Source organism: Macrobrachium nipponense, chromosome 2 (assembly GCF_015104395.2).
Source record: "Macrobrachium nipponense isolate FS-2020 chromosome 2, ASM1510439v2, whole genome shotgun sequence".
NCBI lineage: Eukaryota > Metazoa > Arthropoda > Malacostraca > Decapoda > Palaemonidae > Macrobrachium > Macrobrachium nipponense.
In genome coordinates, this window is record NC_087201.1 from 82,332,078 (window position 1) to 82,348,760 (window position 16,683).

Consider the following 16,683-nt stretch of genomic DNA (forward strand, 5'->3'; position numbering starts at 1 on the left):
TGGCTGAATGTCTTTTCTTGCATGGACATTGGCATAAGGGAAGGCACTCAAGAGTTGGCCTCACTCTATGCATTAGGAGTATTGAAGAAAAGAGAACTCTGGTGCTCTTTTATGATGAAAAGTGTCACTTCTTCAAGAAGTCCGCCCTGTTATATTCTCCTCTCAATTATCAGCACCTGTTCCCCAAGTCAAAAGTGAGTGACATTTCTTCTGAGCTGTAGAAGGAAAGTACAAGAGACCTAGCATGATCATCTAGACACCTCAGGGATCCGGTGTCTGTTAGTACCAGGACTGTTTCTCTCCTTCAGCCACTGCCCTTTTGAGGTAGCAGAAGCAGATCATAGTCCAGACCTAGAGCGAACCTACGATTCTTGATACAATCCTTTAAGAAGTCATCATCCAAACCCTCAACCTGGAAGTGAAAATCTTATCCTTCATGTGCTGGAAGGAATGGAGTGAAAAGGGAGTGAAAGAATGGATTGTGTCAGTGCTCAGGGAAGATTATTTCATTCCATTCAGAGAAAAACCCCCTTTGGTCAACAAGCCCATCATGATGACCACCTACTCGGTAGGCTCTGAGAGGTTTTCAGTACTGGCGAAAGTAGAAGATATTGAGTCAGATGGTTTTTATAACCGTCTATTTGTAGTCCCCAAAACATCAGGGGGATAGAGGCCGATGTTAGACGCGAGCACCCTAAATTTCTTTGTAGTAAAAATGAAGTTCAGGATGGAAACTAATCACTCTTGTCATGTCATCCATACAGCAGGGCAACTATGGCAACTATATGCAGGATGCCTACTTCCACATTCTAGTACTACATCGGAAATCCAGAAAGTACCTGTGATTTTTTTTCAAGACTGAGTGCACCAGTTTTGAGCATTATGCTTTGGCCTTTTGACTGCTCCACAAATTTTTATGCAAGTTATAGCTCCACTTACCAAGTGGTTACATTTGATGGGAATAAACCTCTCCCTCTTCTTGGATGTCTGGCTCCTTCTTTCACTGTCAGAGAAGAGGTGCAAAAGCTATGCATTCTAGTTAACATCCATCCAGAAGCCCCAGCTGGTTCCGTCTCAGATGATTCTGAATTTGAGGAGGTTGATAAAGTCAGAGTTTTCAAGTTTCTCCATTCCCCAAGAGGATTCAATCTTGCCTGAGGAAAGTAACAAGTTTATTGCACGTCAAACCTGCTTGGTGAATCAATGGACGAGTCTTCTCGGAACCTTAGCCTCGATGGAGCAGTTTATTCACTTGGGAAGACTTCATATGAGAACTCTTCAGTTTCACCTACGGGCCAGTTGGGACGGGAAGACACATCTGGATACGTTTGTCTTCCCAATTAGGCAAGAAATAAAGGAGGACCTCTGGTGGAAGACTTTCAGAAAGGAGGTCTCTGTCGCTGTTGAGACCCAACCTAGACTTTTATGCAGATGCCTCAGATCTAGGTTGGGGAGTCCTTTTAGGCTGCCAGGAAGTATCAGGACTATGGTCCGAAGAATAGAGACATTGGCACATCAACCTCAAAGAAATGACAGTCTAACAGTCCTGATGTATATAAAGAAACAAGGATGGTTGCATTCATTCTTCCTTTACGAAGGAGCGAGAACTCTTCTTTTGTGGGCGGACAACAATCAAAGCAAGTTAGTAACTCGATCTATCCAGGGCAGACTCAACATCGTAGAGGACAGATTGAGCCATTGTAAACAGGTTCTCCCCCACAGAATGGACTCTCTCTTCATCCTCAAGTGTGTGCAGATCTTTGGAAACTTTTGGGGGACACTGCTTGTAGACCTGTTTGCGACATCAAGAATTATCGCCTTTCAATTTTTGTGTTCACCAGTCCCAGATCCTTGCTTGGGTGATGGACACCATGTTGGAGGAATGGTTGAAAAAGGATCTCTAAGCCTTTCTGCTGTTCTAATGATATGGGAGATGATCAACAAGTTCAGGAATTACAGTGGTCCCCCGTATTCGCGGGGGATGCGTACCAGACAACTACGTGAATAGTTAGAACCTGCGAACAGTTGAAACCCCTATAAAAATGCTGTAAACAGCCTATTTTATTAGTTAAAAGTCGAGAAAAACCCACTAAAAATTTTTATACTTGGTTTTTTTAATAGTTTTATCACAAAAAGTGCATTTTATGATGAAATTGATAAATAAAACCAGGAATTTGTGGATATTTCTCATAGAAAAATGCCCTGAATATGCGAATTTACCACGAACAATGCAGGGAAATGTTCCCGAGAGAAATCTGTGAATATGAGTCCGTGAATCCGGAGAATGTGAATACGGGGGTCCACTGTACTTGAATGTCACAATGGCCCTGGTGGCCCCATTCTGGCCAAGTTTCCAGATCTCCTCTTGTTGCTGACAGACTTTCCGAGGCTATTACCACAGAAAACAAGTCTGCTCAGACAGCCCAACTTCAACCAGTTTCACTAAGGATTGTTCACTCGGGCCCTGACATGATTCAGACTATCAGGAAACTCCTCTGACAGAAGAGGTTTTCAAGAACACCTTCAGGAACAATTGCAAAGTGTAGGGGCCACCTCTTCTGACAAGGTCTATCAAACAAAGTGGACAATTGTTAGGACTTTTGGTGTAGAAGACATGAAATCTTTCTCTTCCAAGATGTTTTTAGCAGATAATAGAGACTTCCTCCTGTATTTAAGGACATCTAGGAGCTTTTCCTCTTCTACAATTAAAGGTTATGCACAGGGTAAATGTTAAGTGGTGTTTGGGCACAGAGGTTTGTACCTTTCAGCTATCAAGACCTCCCAGACCTCATAAAGTCTTTTGATACCTCCAAATCCAAGGGATCAGAGACAGTCTCTTGAAATTTAGATGTTGTTCTGAAATGGCTCTCGGGACCCCAGTTCGAGCCCCTTTGCTCCACCTCACTAAGGTATCTTACCAGGAAGACACTTTTCCTGGTGGCTGGTGACAGCCAAAGGGCAAGTGAGTTGCGTACCCTTGACAAAAAAAAGTGGGATTTTCACAAGGGGATGCTGTATGTTCTTTCACTCTGGGCTTTTTAGTGAAGAATGAAATCCAACCGAACCCTTGCCTCACTCATTTACTATAAAAAGTTCAATGGAAATACTAGGCCCAGACCAGGAGAAAGACGTCTGCCCAGTGAAAGCACTGAGATACTATTTACGGAGAACAGAAAAAATTCAAGGCCCTTTGAGTCAGTTACGATACTCAGTCAAGAATCCATCCTGTGCCATGTCAAAATATGGCTTAGCATTTTTTCTGAAAGATCTGATCACTGAAGCCCATTAACAAGTTGGAGAGGACTGAATGTCAGTTAGAGCCAAAGCTCAGGACATCAGATTGGTCTCCACATCCTTGGCCTTCAGACATAATCTATCCCTTTCATCATTCATACAAGCTACATATTGGAAGTGTAGATTGGTCTTCGCAACCCATTATCTGAAAGATGTGAAAATAGTGTTCAATAATTATAGTGCATTAAGGCCATTGTCCGTAGCTGGCAGGGTGTTGGGTGAGGAAGCGTATGAAGCTTTTCTTCCTATTGATTACCATCGCCTTGAACTCAGGTGGTGTTTTTATCTTTATTACGGTGCAGGTGACATTTGAATTATTTTTCTGGTCTTTTGTTTGTCAGTGCTATGCCCAGGGCAGGGGCACCTGACTACTTGTATGCTTTGTAGTCACTGGGTTCATCCCTTGCTGCAAAGCCCCACTGTTGTAAGAGGTGCGTCTGGCAAATTAACCACACCCTACATAAATAAGATGAGCACCAACCAGAGGCAGTACTACCTACCTGTAGCAGCTCTATTATTTTCTATTCTCTTAACTCATTACCATAAATAATGTTTTGGGGGTAGAGGGTACTCATATCCCACCTCCATGTGAATTTGGGATTCAGCAATGTAATTACTACCTGTTAAGTTACTTATCAAAAAAATTACATTTTTATGATAAAATTAAGTTTTATAAATACTTTATATATACTTTACAAGTCAAGGCCTTCCCTCCTCCCCTCATATGGGAAAGGGAGAAAACATTTAAATTCCTTGCTGAAGTTGTTCCTCTCTTACCCTGAAAGTGGGGTGGGCCTAGTTAACTACGTACACTGATACTAGCACTGCCGCAATTTTCAAATTTTTTAAGCTCCCAGCAAGTGAAACTGTAAGCAATATAATTACTTGGTAAGTGTATATAAAACTTAATCTTATCATAAAAATGTCATTTTTATTTAGGATGAAGTTTGTTGTTTGTATGATTTTTTACATTGCATGGAACCAGTGGTTATTCAGCAACGGGACCAACGGCCTTACGTGACTTTTGAACCACGTCGAGAGTGAACTTCTTATAGTCAGCTGGTGTGAGACTTGATTCCAGTTAAATTAGGACTGACTGAATAGTCCCCTTATGGGGGTTAGTGCCATCAGTGCACCTCATGCATTACTTAAGATTCCTTGCAGCATCCCTTCAGCCCTAGCTGCAACCCTTTTCATTACTTTTACTGTACCTCCATTCATATTCTCTTTCTTCAAGCAAACATTCCACCTTCTCCCAACAATTGATTCATAGTGCAACTGCAAGGTTTTCCTCCTGTTAGACCTTTCAAACCTTTTTAAAGTCAGTTTCGGTTTCAGCGCTGAATGGTCTCATAGGTCCCAGTGCTTGGCCTTTGGCATAATTCTGTATTCTATTCTATTGACTGAATAGTCAATCCCATATTGGGGATCCATTCCTTCATTTGCTCTATATAGGTAACACTGGGCTTAAGAATTCTGAATATTAAGCATTACTTGCTGGTACCCTTTACTTTTTTTGCAGCATTTAAAAATGACATTATGTAATGTTGCCTGATAACTAGATATTATTTGTAAGGCTTGTAATATCAACAAAGATAATGCCATGCCACATACATAGAGGCATAAAGTAATAATTTTAGTTGGGCAGGCAAATGAAGTTATAACTTTCAGTTGATTTATATATGTAGAAGTGCAGATGGTAATTTAATCACTTATCCTTAGTATACATTTAAGTCATGGAAATGATAAAAATTCTCACTATGTACTACTTATGTATGTACTGTACTACAAGCCTCCAAATGAATCAATACTTTAACAAAATATCAGAACTTTTGTATATTTTTGTGGGACTTACTCAGCATTAATAGCAAAAATGTTATACATTTTTAAAAAGATATCTAAAGATTTGAGACCATGAGTTTGTTAGATATATACATCAGTATTTATGTATACAGGCAGTCCCCGGGTTACGACGGGGGTTCCGTTCTTGAGACTCGTCGTAAGCCGGAACATCGTCAAAAATCCTAAGAAAACCTTACTTTTAATGCTTTGGGTGCATTGAAAACTATGTAAACTGCATTCTTATGGCATTTTTCATCAAAAAAACCTTCAAATATTGATTATTTTGCATTTTTGGTGTCATATTTCATCTGCCAGATGAGCGTTGTAGGTGTCGTAACCCTGGAACATGCGTCGTAACCCTGGAAATAATGTCTGATGAATATAATTGAAAAGCGTCGTAACCTCGGAACGTCGTAAGCCGAGACCGTCGTAACCCGGGGACTACCTGTACTGAACATTACCAGATACGACAGGCCATTCTCAGTATCTCTTGATTGAATTCATTATACAGTATATAAATTTTTATTCTCTTTACTCATGAGGGTTGGATATGATACTAAGGGTGCATTTACTGTAATATCATTACGTAATTACTTATAATGCATGATTGTTGCTTATGTTGAGATTAAAGTGTTATGAGTGCATGATGCAGATCACCTAATGTTATGCAAACTTTGCTAAATTAAAGATTATTTTGAACAAAAGAATATAAACCAAATGTCTTTTTCAGACCCTGCAAAAAATGAAACCAAGCATGGACACAACAGTGGTCCCAAGCATGGTGGTGGTCGTGGAAACAGAAGAGGTAACAAAGGAAGGAATCATAGTCACCATGACAAGAAACACAATTTAACAACAACAGGAAATAACAAAAATGTTACAGATGATATGATGCCGGATGAGTCAAGTAACTGGAAGAAGATAAAAAAAGGTATGCTATGTTATTTTGGAATGCTATGGTGAAGTGTTTAATGCTGTATCCAATTTTATATATATTGCAGTAATGAGTATTTACAGTAATAGCTGTCTTTCATAAGATAAGGACAATATTAATGCTGAAGATTACATTATTTTCCTTTTTGTTTTGTGCAAGTATTATGGACCCTCATAAAATTAGGCAAGTTTTTACTATACAGAAATACATGTTTATCCCTCTGATTCCCTGCTAAATTATATTTCATGTCCTAAAATTTACTGAGAAATACTTCCTCTTCATGCAGTACTTGTCCACAGTGCCCTGTACCCCTCCCATACAAATCTATTTTTTTATTCCTTGTGTGTTAAATTGTTGTCTTGTATTTGTTGAAAATTTAAATATGATGACATATTCCAGCACCCATGGAGGATGATATGCATGAAATCCTTATTGTTTTGAGCAGATGTTTTCAAGGTTAATTGTATATACTACTAATGATCCTTTTCTATTATTCAGGAGTGATGGTGCCTCCTTCAAAGCCCAAAATGAGGAAGGTGTCAGATGATTCAGTCATGGTTACATGGGATAATCCTGACACCAAAGGACTTCCAGTTATTTTTTACAAAGTATGAACATAAGTACATTTTAGGCAGTTGCTTGTTTCAAGCCTTGTGGGTTGTTGATAGTTTCACCTTTCATAATACAGTTGTACTATATTTTTTTCATTTACCATTTGTAATTATAATGTGAATGTTTACTGCAGAATTGTATAATTGATATTTTAATTTTCATAATGGTGTGCAATGAAGGTTGTAGACAGTGGCTTAGCTGATAATTACTTTTAAAGTGTTGAAGGTAAAAGAACTAAATTACTAATATCAGAATTGTGAAATGTAAAAGTCAAGTGAGTCAAACCAATCATCAAAATGATGGTTAGTTTCTATTGAATAAAAGGAAAGCTTGGATAACTAGTATAATTGTCAATACAGTTATATTTTTTAATTCCAGTGACATCATATTTTTCTGTATTAATTTTTAGGTTCAGTATAAAGAAGTCCGGTCTCATGGAAGTCGTGGAAGTCGCTGGATGACAGTTGATGAGGATATTCCTTCACATGTTAATAGCTTTGAAGTTACTGGTTTGGAAACTGGTAAAGTGTATAGGTGAGAACTGTGTACTAATATACGTGTTTTGAAATTCACAAAGTGTGTAAGTTTTTCAGTTTATTCACTGAATAATACCAAACCCGGTTCCTTTTGTGTTATAGTAATCTTTAGTTTGAACTGTAGATTTCCTTTCCAGATTCAGTTTTTCACCAATACAGCATATCTGTTTTTCCAGGTTCCGAATAGCTGCTGTATATGCCAATAATGACAATAAACTTGGACCAAACTCAAAACGTTTCTTATTAGAAAAAGACTTGACAGTTCAGCGACCAACTTATCCCCCAACGATTGTAAGCCTTCTTCCACAAGGACCAACAGCAGTGAAATTAGAGTGGGAATATGAAGAGTCCCTAGGAGTCCCTATAGAAGGATTTTTCATTAATTACAGGGAATTCACTACTGCTGGTGATTATACCAAAGTAAGTTAAATTATGTTTTCTTATTCAGCATTTCGTCTTTTATTTTGAAAATGTTTTAAGTACTTCAATGTTTATATGTACTGTAACAATATACTGTATAATGTAATGAGGAATTCTTCATTTTTTTAAATAAAATACAAATGTATAATCTTTGACAATTTGTAATATCAAGAGATTATTAATACGTATATCAATTGTAAGTTGATGTTCCATAACTAGACAGGATACAGTATATATCAGTTTTTTTTTTTTATTATTGTGAGGAGTAAAATCTATAATTATCCTCTTGTACCCTCCCTTGGGAACAAGCCTTACCAAGAAGCCTTGAGACAAGAATGATTGTAATGAGTGTATTTCACTGGTAAACAGTAGTACAGTCTTACTATTGAGATAAATTTTTACCAAGCATAGATAAACATGAAAAACCAAGAAAACAACAAGACACCTGTCTTTCATTAGAGGTAAGAGTGGAGTTATTGCAGTAGCACTGTGACTATTATGATCCCAAATAGTGGGATGAAGGTTTTTTGGAAGGTCTCCTAAAAAATATTTAATAAGTAGTAAAGATAAAACCTTAATGATGTACATCAAGGAGGTCTTGTAGACAGTCCTGAAGATGTTTATAACGTACGTACCAGTCATCCCCAAGGGGATGAGTTTGATGCAAAATTTTCCCTAGAATTGTGAAACCCTCAAAAAGAGGTTAGAAAGCGGTCAATGGCAATGTGAAAGAGTGGAAGGGATTCTGCTTGGGGAAAACTTTTTCCTTAATAGTTCAGCATCAACAAAGAGCTATTTTACATATGTAACTTACCAAGTAATTACTATATATAGCTAACAGATTCTAGTATCAGCAGCTAAAATTCTAAATTCTCGGTAGTGATTCTTTTCTTTTAGCTACATATAGTTAACTAGTCCCACTGACTTTTGGGAAGAAGAGGAAAAACTGAACCATGTATTTCAATTTCTTTCTACCAGCTTACGACAAGGTTGAGAGTCAGCAGTTGGTTTGAAATTTTAATTTGCTGTTTTCCTGGAAAATCGGTGAAGTACTGTTTTTGGTAGCCATTTGGCATTTGCTTAGTTAGAGATTGTGATAATCCTTAGAAATTTAATCAGAATTGACAAATTGAACACATATGATTTATTTTGACAATTACAGGCTTTAACCGATGTTGTCCGACACTAGTGTATATAGCACTCAGCACCTCAGCTACGTGGTTGGTATGGTATTAGCATCCCACCTCGGTGGTTGTGGGCTCAATTCTCGGCCATTCCATCGAGGAGTGAGATGTGTATTTCTGGTGATATTAGTTCTCTCTTGACGTGTTTCGGAAGTCGCGTAAAGCCGTTGGTCCCGTTGATGAATAACCACTTGTTCCATGCAACGTAAAAGCACCATACAAACAAACAAACAATATATAGCACTTGTTATTGCAGCAAAGGGTGCAGGACTAGATTAACATCTGCTAAATATGATGTGCATACAATGTGTTAACTGTAGAGGGCAAAATTGTTCTGCAGATAATACTTGTGTGGAATGTAAAGGATGGGATATCAAGCAGTGGAAGACTAACTTCTCATCTATCTAAATTAGCAAGGGATATACAGAGGAAGGCTAGTATTAAGCAAGACAGATTGACTGCTAGTCAGGAATCAGATAGATCAATTGAAGCTCCAATTGTCTCTGTTTCCACTATTTCTCCCATTCCCAGCCATTCTACTATTCCTCCTAATCCTGGTCCCAGCTCCCAGGTTCTTGACCCCAACACCATCGGTGAAAGCGCTGATGGAGCGCAAAAGTGAAGAGAGTGAAGTGCAAGTGGAGTAGCTTGCTGTCCGTCCTGCTGACTCTCCCAGGCAAAGGTCCCTGGCATACTCCATGCACCAGGGAGGAGCCATACTGGAAGCCCAAGGGAGGTCAGTAGGGTCTGCCCACAGGCAGTCGACCCCTCAGTCTCACCTGTTGCCAAATACCAGGTGATGACAGCAGACAGCCATTGGAAAGGCATCTGCGGAAGTTCCAAGGCGTCCAGCCCAGAAAGGAGGCATCATTGACGCTATAGTGATTCTTCTAGACCATTGAAAAGGTCTGCAGCTGAAGTTTCTGCTGCACCAGCAATCCCATGTAGAAAGGCTAAAGAAGTTATACCTTCATGTAGTTTTTGGGATAGCCCAGAGAGGTTCTCACCTGAGCTCTCCCCCCCCCCAAGTTCATAGATTAGATTAGATTATAAAATTTTTGGCACATAGCCAAGCCAGGTTCATAGACATAAGAGCTCGTTGACGCCTAATAGTGTGGCTGCCCCGGAATAGTGCCAGTTAACTCTCGTGTGCCAAATAGCGCCCGGTGGTGCAGGAGCGCCAAAGTGCCCAGCTTCTTCCGGGCACTTAGATGTGGTTGAACATCCAATGGAGCATCCAGTGACCACCAAACGTGCAGTAGCAGCAGAACAGCTAGCTCCCAAGCATTTTCCAAGCATCAGATAGTACAGGATCTTGACTGCTCTTTTGCTTCTTCGGCAGCATGTAGCTTTGGGAACAGTTCAGACTAGTGATCCTATGCAGCAGAAGTTGGATGATATCATAGGATATTTAAAGAAACCTTCTTATGTGCCAAAACCTGCTAAGGATCTAACCTTGTCTCTGGTGTCATCAGCAGAAGAGGAAAATTATCAAATACCAGAAGAGAATGCACCTTCTGCATCATTACTTGAGCTTTTGCTGCGCACACACCTTATATTTTTCTCTCCGGCAGCTTCTGCTTCTCCAGCTTGAACGCTTCAGCTAAGCGTTCTGTCTGACTCAGCTAAACAACCTAAGATAGTATTATCATCAACTTCAGTAAAGAAAACTCTTAGGGAAGTTGATACTTTGCTAGCAGACAAGAGAGAGAAAGGGTAAGCTTGCTTTAGCTATCCACCTTCTCAACTTATGACTAGGAGAGGTGTGTATTATGTAACTGTAGAAGCTCCTTCCTTGGGAATTTCTGCCTCTTTTCTAGGGGACTTCTCTAGTCTCATAGATTCAGCCCGAAGGTAATGTTTTCTTCAGCAGAGTTAGATAATTTCATGGAGAATACCTTTAAGATTTCGGAAGTAAATAGTTTTTTGGATTGGTTGGTAGGAGCACTGGCTAAGAAGATTCAGGATTATCCTGACTTTCCTTCAGACATACGTTCAGAACTGCTAGATGTCCTATTTTGTGTGGACAAAGGAGTAAGGGAAGCATCAAGAGAAATAGCTTCCTTTTATACTGTGGGGGTGTTGAAAAAGAGGGAACTTTGGTGTTCCTACACCACTAAGGGAATTACTATGGTTCAGAAGCCTGCACTTCTTTTTTCACCTTTAGTAAAGAAGTCCACACAAGACTTGTTGGGTCAGTCCACAAGGCACCAGAGAAGCTGCTACTGCTACCAGTGCTAAAACATCGTCGAGTTTGCAGTCCCTTCCCTTTCGTGGTAGCAAGCAGAGACCAAGCCCCAGAACAAGAGCCGATGTCTGCTTCAGCTCTCGAGCAATTAAGACAACATCAACAAGAACTGCCGCCAAAAAGTGAAATTGACTTCCTCCATGCCGCAGTAGGTGCCAGGCTCCAGCTGTTTTAGGAAGTATGGTGCAAGAGAGGGGCAGAACCATTTGTAACCAAAGTACTGAGATTCAGGTACTTGATCCTGTTCCTAGAAAAAAAAAAAACCCTTAATCTAGAAGCCCATTGTCTAGACTGCTTACTTAATGGGTTCAAAGAGGTTTTCAGCTCTCACAGAGGAAGTACATTCCCTCCTCAAGAAGAGAGCAATAGAGGTAGTCACAGATAGTCACAGAGGATAACTCCAAAGGGTTATACAATTGACTGTTTGTGGTGCCGAAGTCTACAGGCGGTTGGAGACCAATACTGGATGTAAGCGCTTTAAATGTTTTCATACAAAGACAAAGTTTCGTATAAGAACATCACTCCATACAGAAGACGAAGCTTCACATGGGAACATCACTCTATTCTATCAGTGATCCACCAGGGAGACTGGATGGTATCCATAGATATGAGGGATGTGTATTTCCACATTCCAGTACATCAAAAGTCAAGGAAATACCTAAGATTCATATTTCAGGATCAAATGTACCAATTCTGGGCTCTCTATTTCAGTCTGTTGACGGCTCCACAGACTGAAACAGAGAACCCTCAATTGGTATATTTGATCTTGAAATAAGAATCTTAGGTATTTCCTTGATTTTAAATGTACTAGAACGGGTAAATACGCATCCCTCTGTCTATGGATTCCATCCAGTCTCCCTAGGGCATCACTGATAGAATGGGGTGATTTGTTCCCATACAAAATTTTGTCTTCTGGCAGGATGGCAACATCTAGAAGGAATAAAGATAGCATTGTAGTATTTGGATGACTGCTCCTTTGTTCTCAGACAAAGGAGCAGTGCATGGAGGATCTAAGAAGAATTCTTTTGACACAGGACTTAGATTTGTTAATAAAATTTTAGAAATCTCATCTGGTTCCCTCTCAAGAGATGGTATATTTGGGAATGACTCTGAACTCATACCAAGTCTTTTTCTGGCTTTTCTGTCCCCCAAAAGAGTGGAGTCTTGTCTTCGGACAATAAGAGTTTCTTGCCCTACAACATTGCTCGGCCAACAAGTGAATGAGCCTGCTCGGGACTTTGGCATTGATAGAGCAGTTTGTGTCGCTAGGGAGACTCCACATGAGAGTATTTCAGTTTTATCTCAGGGCCAGCTGGGACAGGAAAAGTCAGCCTGATTTGTTTGTGTTCCCAGTGACACAGGAGATAAAAAAAACATCTGCTGTAATGGAAGTCTGAAGGAAGGCTACTGGAAGGAAAGTATCTTCATCCTCAAGAGCCCCGACCTGAACTTCTATGTTGATGCTTCAGACTTAGGCTGTCGTAGAGACCAAGGAAGTGTTGGGAAATTATTCAGAAGAAGAAAAGGAGATGGATATAAATGTGAGGGAGCTGAGGGCTATTCACTTAGGCCTAAAAAGATTCGGAAGTGTACGACAAGACAATATACCAGTGCACTCGGACAACATCAGCAAACAAGGGGGAACGCACTCCTTTTTGCTGTGTGAAACGGCAAGAGACCTCCTTCTGTGGTCCAAGGAGAATCGGACAGCAATCATCACAAGATTTGTACAAAGGAAACTCAATATCCTTGCAGATCAGCTGAGCAGGTGCACTCAAGTGATCCCAACAGAAAAGATGCTAGATCAGATGGTCTGCAAATCCCTTTGGAAGTTATGGGAAAAACCATCAATCAATCTTTGTGCAACACAGAAATTTTTGACTCCCCACATTATGCTCCCAAATACGTACCAGATCCTCTAGCATTAGTGATGGAAGCAATGCTACAGGATTGGAAGGACAAGTTTCTTTAAGCCTTGCAGACTTTCTTCTTTCTCTCAGAGAATCCAAGGGCTTATTTGCGTCAATGATAAAGGGCTACAGAGTTGTACTCAGCTCAGTTTTCAGACACAGAGTACTCAGCTCAGTTTTCAGACACAGAGGAATAGGTTTGTCTGCAAACCAAGACATTACAGATTTGGTTAAATCTTTTGATACGAGTAAAAGAGGAACAGAATTAGTGGCATTGAACCTAGATCTGGTACTAAATTAAAATGGCTTTCAAGCCCTCCTTTTGAACCAATGGAGGAAGCCTCCTTCAGAAATGTGACAAAGAAGACCCTCGTTCTAGTAGCATTAGCTACAGCAAAAAAAGTGAGTGAACTACAAGCTATGGATAGGAGAATCTGGTTCTCTGGAGGAGACACAATTTGTTCTCTCTCTCTTAATTTTCTTGCCAACAACAAGAATCCCAATAGACCTTGGCCTTGTTCTTTCGTTCTTTCATGATTAAGAGTCTGTCAAGAGTTATTAGGGCCTGAAGAAGAGGGGAGAGTCCTCTGCCCAGTGAGAGCTCTGAAGTTCTACTTAAGGGGGACAGAATTGTCTAGAGGACCTAATAGTAACTTATGGATGTTAGTAAAAGACCCCTCACATCCGTTTTCAAAGAATGCCCTGCCATTCTTCTTAAGGGAAATAATTTATAGAATCACATTTTCAAAGTAAAGGCACATGAAATCAGAGCAATTTCCACATCCTAAGTATTCAAGAAGAACCTATCCCTGGTGGATATCCTTCAGGCGACTTGTTGGAGATGCAAGTTAAGGTTTGCATCACACTATTTAAAAGAGCTAGAGACAGTGTATAGTGAATGCAGTAAGTTAGGCCATTATCAGTGGTGTTGGGGAAGGAAACTCAGGAAGCATACCTTCCATCCTTTTTCGACTTGAATCAAGGGTTTGAGTTATTAGGAGTCTGGGGGTACTTCGTACTGGGATACCCACCAGTTTTATTTTATGGTTGAGGGTTAGAATTTGGTTCTTATGATAGAGGCAATGTTGTTGTTCTGGTCTTTTGTTGGTACTGTACCCTGGGCAGGGGCATAATGTTTTTAGTCTTTGCAAGCTCTAGATCAAAATCATCACTTCAAAGCTGGTTTTTATGATAGAGGCAATGTTGTTGTTCTGGTCTTTTGTTGGTACTGTACCCTGGGCAGGGGCATAATTTGTAGTCTTCAAAGCATAATGTACGTCTGGGGCAGAGTCTCATCAATCACTTCAAAGCTCCCACTAAGGTAACAGGCAACCTGGGCCAAACTGCCCCAGCCTCTACCACGTAAGATGAGTACCGACCAGAGGCATTATTTTCTTGCAGCAGCTTTCTTACAAGGTAAGGAAACAACAAGCATTTTTACAATGCAAGCCCTTTTTTCTATTAAATCCATTAATGCATAATGGTTTGGGGTAAAATCGTCCATTATCTCTCCTCCTGTCAGTGTGGAATCAGCTATGTAATTCACGACTTGGAAAGTTACATAGTATGCATGGTAAGTAGTATGCAAAAATTACATTTTTATGAAAAAATAAAGTTTTACCCATACTTATCAAGAAATTACAGAATGGGAGCCCTCCCTCCTCCCCGCACATGAATTCTTAGTCAAATACAAATTGAAATACCTGGCTCAGTCGTTCCTCTTCTTCCCGAAAGTGGGCGACCTACGTAGTTACCTATAGCCAAAACATAAGATTCACTACTGGAATTTCGAATTTAGCTTCCGATACAAGAAACTATTGGCTATGTTATTACTTGGTAAGCACATATGTATATGTAAAATTTTGTTTTATAAAAATGTCATTGTCTTTCTGGTCTTATGATAATGATTCATCAGAACAAGGTGTGCGGTAAATAGTCTAAAAAGAAATTAATCATTTCATATTCAGATTTTACAATCTGAGACCTAAGGAAAGATTTGGTATAGCAGCTGGTTTAATATATTAGAGGAATGTTATGCAAGACATAGTGACAAACTCACTTTATCAACAAAGGACTAATTAATAAAACTGTGATAAAAGTGTATCTGTGAACAGGTAAAGTCAAGCAAGATATTTAATTTTTTTTTTATCAATGTCTCCATAGATTATTCTGGATCTAGTTGCTTACTTTCCCAGATGCTGACTTGAGTGCTAAACTAAATGCAATGTACATGTATTGTATCCTTACAGGTAACTGTCTTAGACCCCAATGCCAGGTCCTATGTGATATCACATTTGAAGGCTAATGTATCATATAATTTCAAGATGCAAAGTTTCAACCTTGCAGGAGTTTCAGAATTTTCAGCAATACACAAAAAGAATGTAGCAGGTTAGTAAAACTATAAGATGTCTTTATAAAACTCTTATTATTATTCAGGTATTGATTGTGAATCAGAGAATGCAAAAATACAGAAAAGTAATGTATTGATTATGAGTCATAGAGAATGTAAAAAATATGAAAAGTTTGTTTTTAAAGAGTTATCAAAACAAACTAATGAGAACTTTAGCTTATTTTTTCTTTTACCCAATGAGCCTGTCTAATTTTTAGTGTATCAGCTGTTAAAATATATTTAGGATGTTATACATTTTTACTGGAGTAAAATGTATGTTATGTTGTTTTCATCTACAAAATAAAGACAGTTACTTAGCATTTACCTTTTTAAATCCAAGTTTTGATACTTTATACTGTGAATTAGCCTTATAAAATTCAGTAGCCTACAGTTGTGTAATATATTTTTTTTCCTTACCATTTAGGTTATACTCCAACAACTACTCCTCCACCAGTAGCACTCGGTGAAGAAAGGTCCATTAAGAAGAACGATAGCTCTGTGATGTTTTCCAATCTCATTTTATATGTTATCTTGGGGGCTGTGATTGGTCTTCTTCTACTAATTGTGATTGTATCCTCGACAATTTATGCCTGTAAAAACAGACATGTTCAAGGTATGAATTTTAATATTACAGTAATTAATATACAATTCAGTGTTAAGTCTCATTTTGCTCATATTTGAGCTCAATTATGCATGTAGTGGTAGCATCATGTCTTCCTGTCCTGTTGAGAGAGTATATGTTACAGTGGAATATTTTTCTACCTGATTAAATGCATTATAAAATGTAAAAGTTTATTTACACAAATATAAACAAAGGAATTATTCCAGGGAGTATGCAAAATGTATTCTTGTTACGTATATGATTTTGCCCTCGTGTGTGCACACAATAGTTAATCTTCATTACATCTTGGGTCTGTTGAATGGCTGGTGATAAATCAATTTTTTTATTTTATTAGGTGAGAATATTTTTTTTTATTGAGGAAGAATGTCTTTTTAATTGCTTTTTCACCAATGTTTATTGTATTACAATACACTACTACTATATATGGAAAATAGAAGAGACTTCAGCAGAAAATACCATCTCATTTAACAATATGGATCTGTGAGAAGGCCTCTACCATGATGTTTTTAAAGTTTGTTATACTGTATTTCCAGGTGGTAATGACTTATAAAAACATAAAAGTTACAGCTTGCCTAGGTATACTTAAACTTCATCAACCATGGAGACAAAGTCAAGTACACAACAATGTAGCCTAAACCAGTATTGGAAGCTCTCACGTTGTCATCTTCTACATACATACATTATTTCCACAG

At 38.9% G+C, this 16,683-nt stretch overlaps 1 protein-coding gene and 1 long non-coding RNA gene across 7 annotated transcripts in view; one reads left to right on the forward strand and one right to left on the reverse strand.

Moving 5' to 3' along the window:
- Positions 1-16,683, forward strand: part of LOC135220723 (interference hedgehog-like) — a 292,308-nt gene that overhangs the window by 258,806 nt on the left and 16,819 nt on the right. For all 6 annotated transcript variants that reach the window (XM_064258154.1, XM_064258155.1, XM_064258151.1 and 3 more), the window contains 6 exons: positions 5,867-6,067; positions 6,569-6,678; positions 7,092-7,216; positions 7,395-7,638; positions 15,230-15,368; positions 15,794-15,982. In XM_064258154.1, the coding sequence (XP_064114224.1) occupies positions 5,867-6,067; positions 6,569-6,678; positions 7,092-7,216; positions 7,395-7,638; positions 15,230-15,368; positions 15,794-15,982 (1,008 nt within the window). The remainder of the gene's footprint in view (positions 1-5,866; positions 6,068-6,568; positions 6,679-7,091; positions 7,217-7,394; positions 7,639-15,229; positions 15,369-15,793; positions 15,983-16,683) is intronic.
- The window catches only part of LOC135220725 (uncharacterized), a 121,644-nt gene continuing 120,795 nt past the window's right edge, over positions 15,835-16,683 (reverse strand). Inside the window, exon 3 of the long non-coding RNA XR_010315774.1 lies at positions 15,835-15,959. This is a non-coding gene — a long non-coding RNA (uncharacterized LOC135220725). The remainder of the gene's footprint in view (positions 15,960-16,683) is intronic.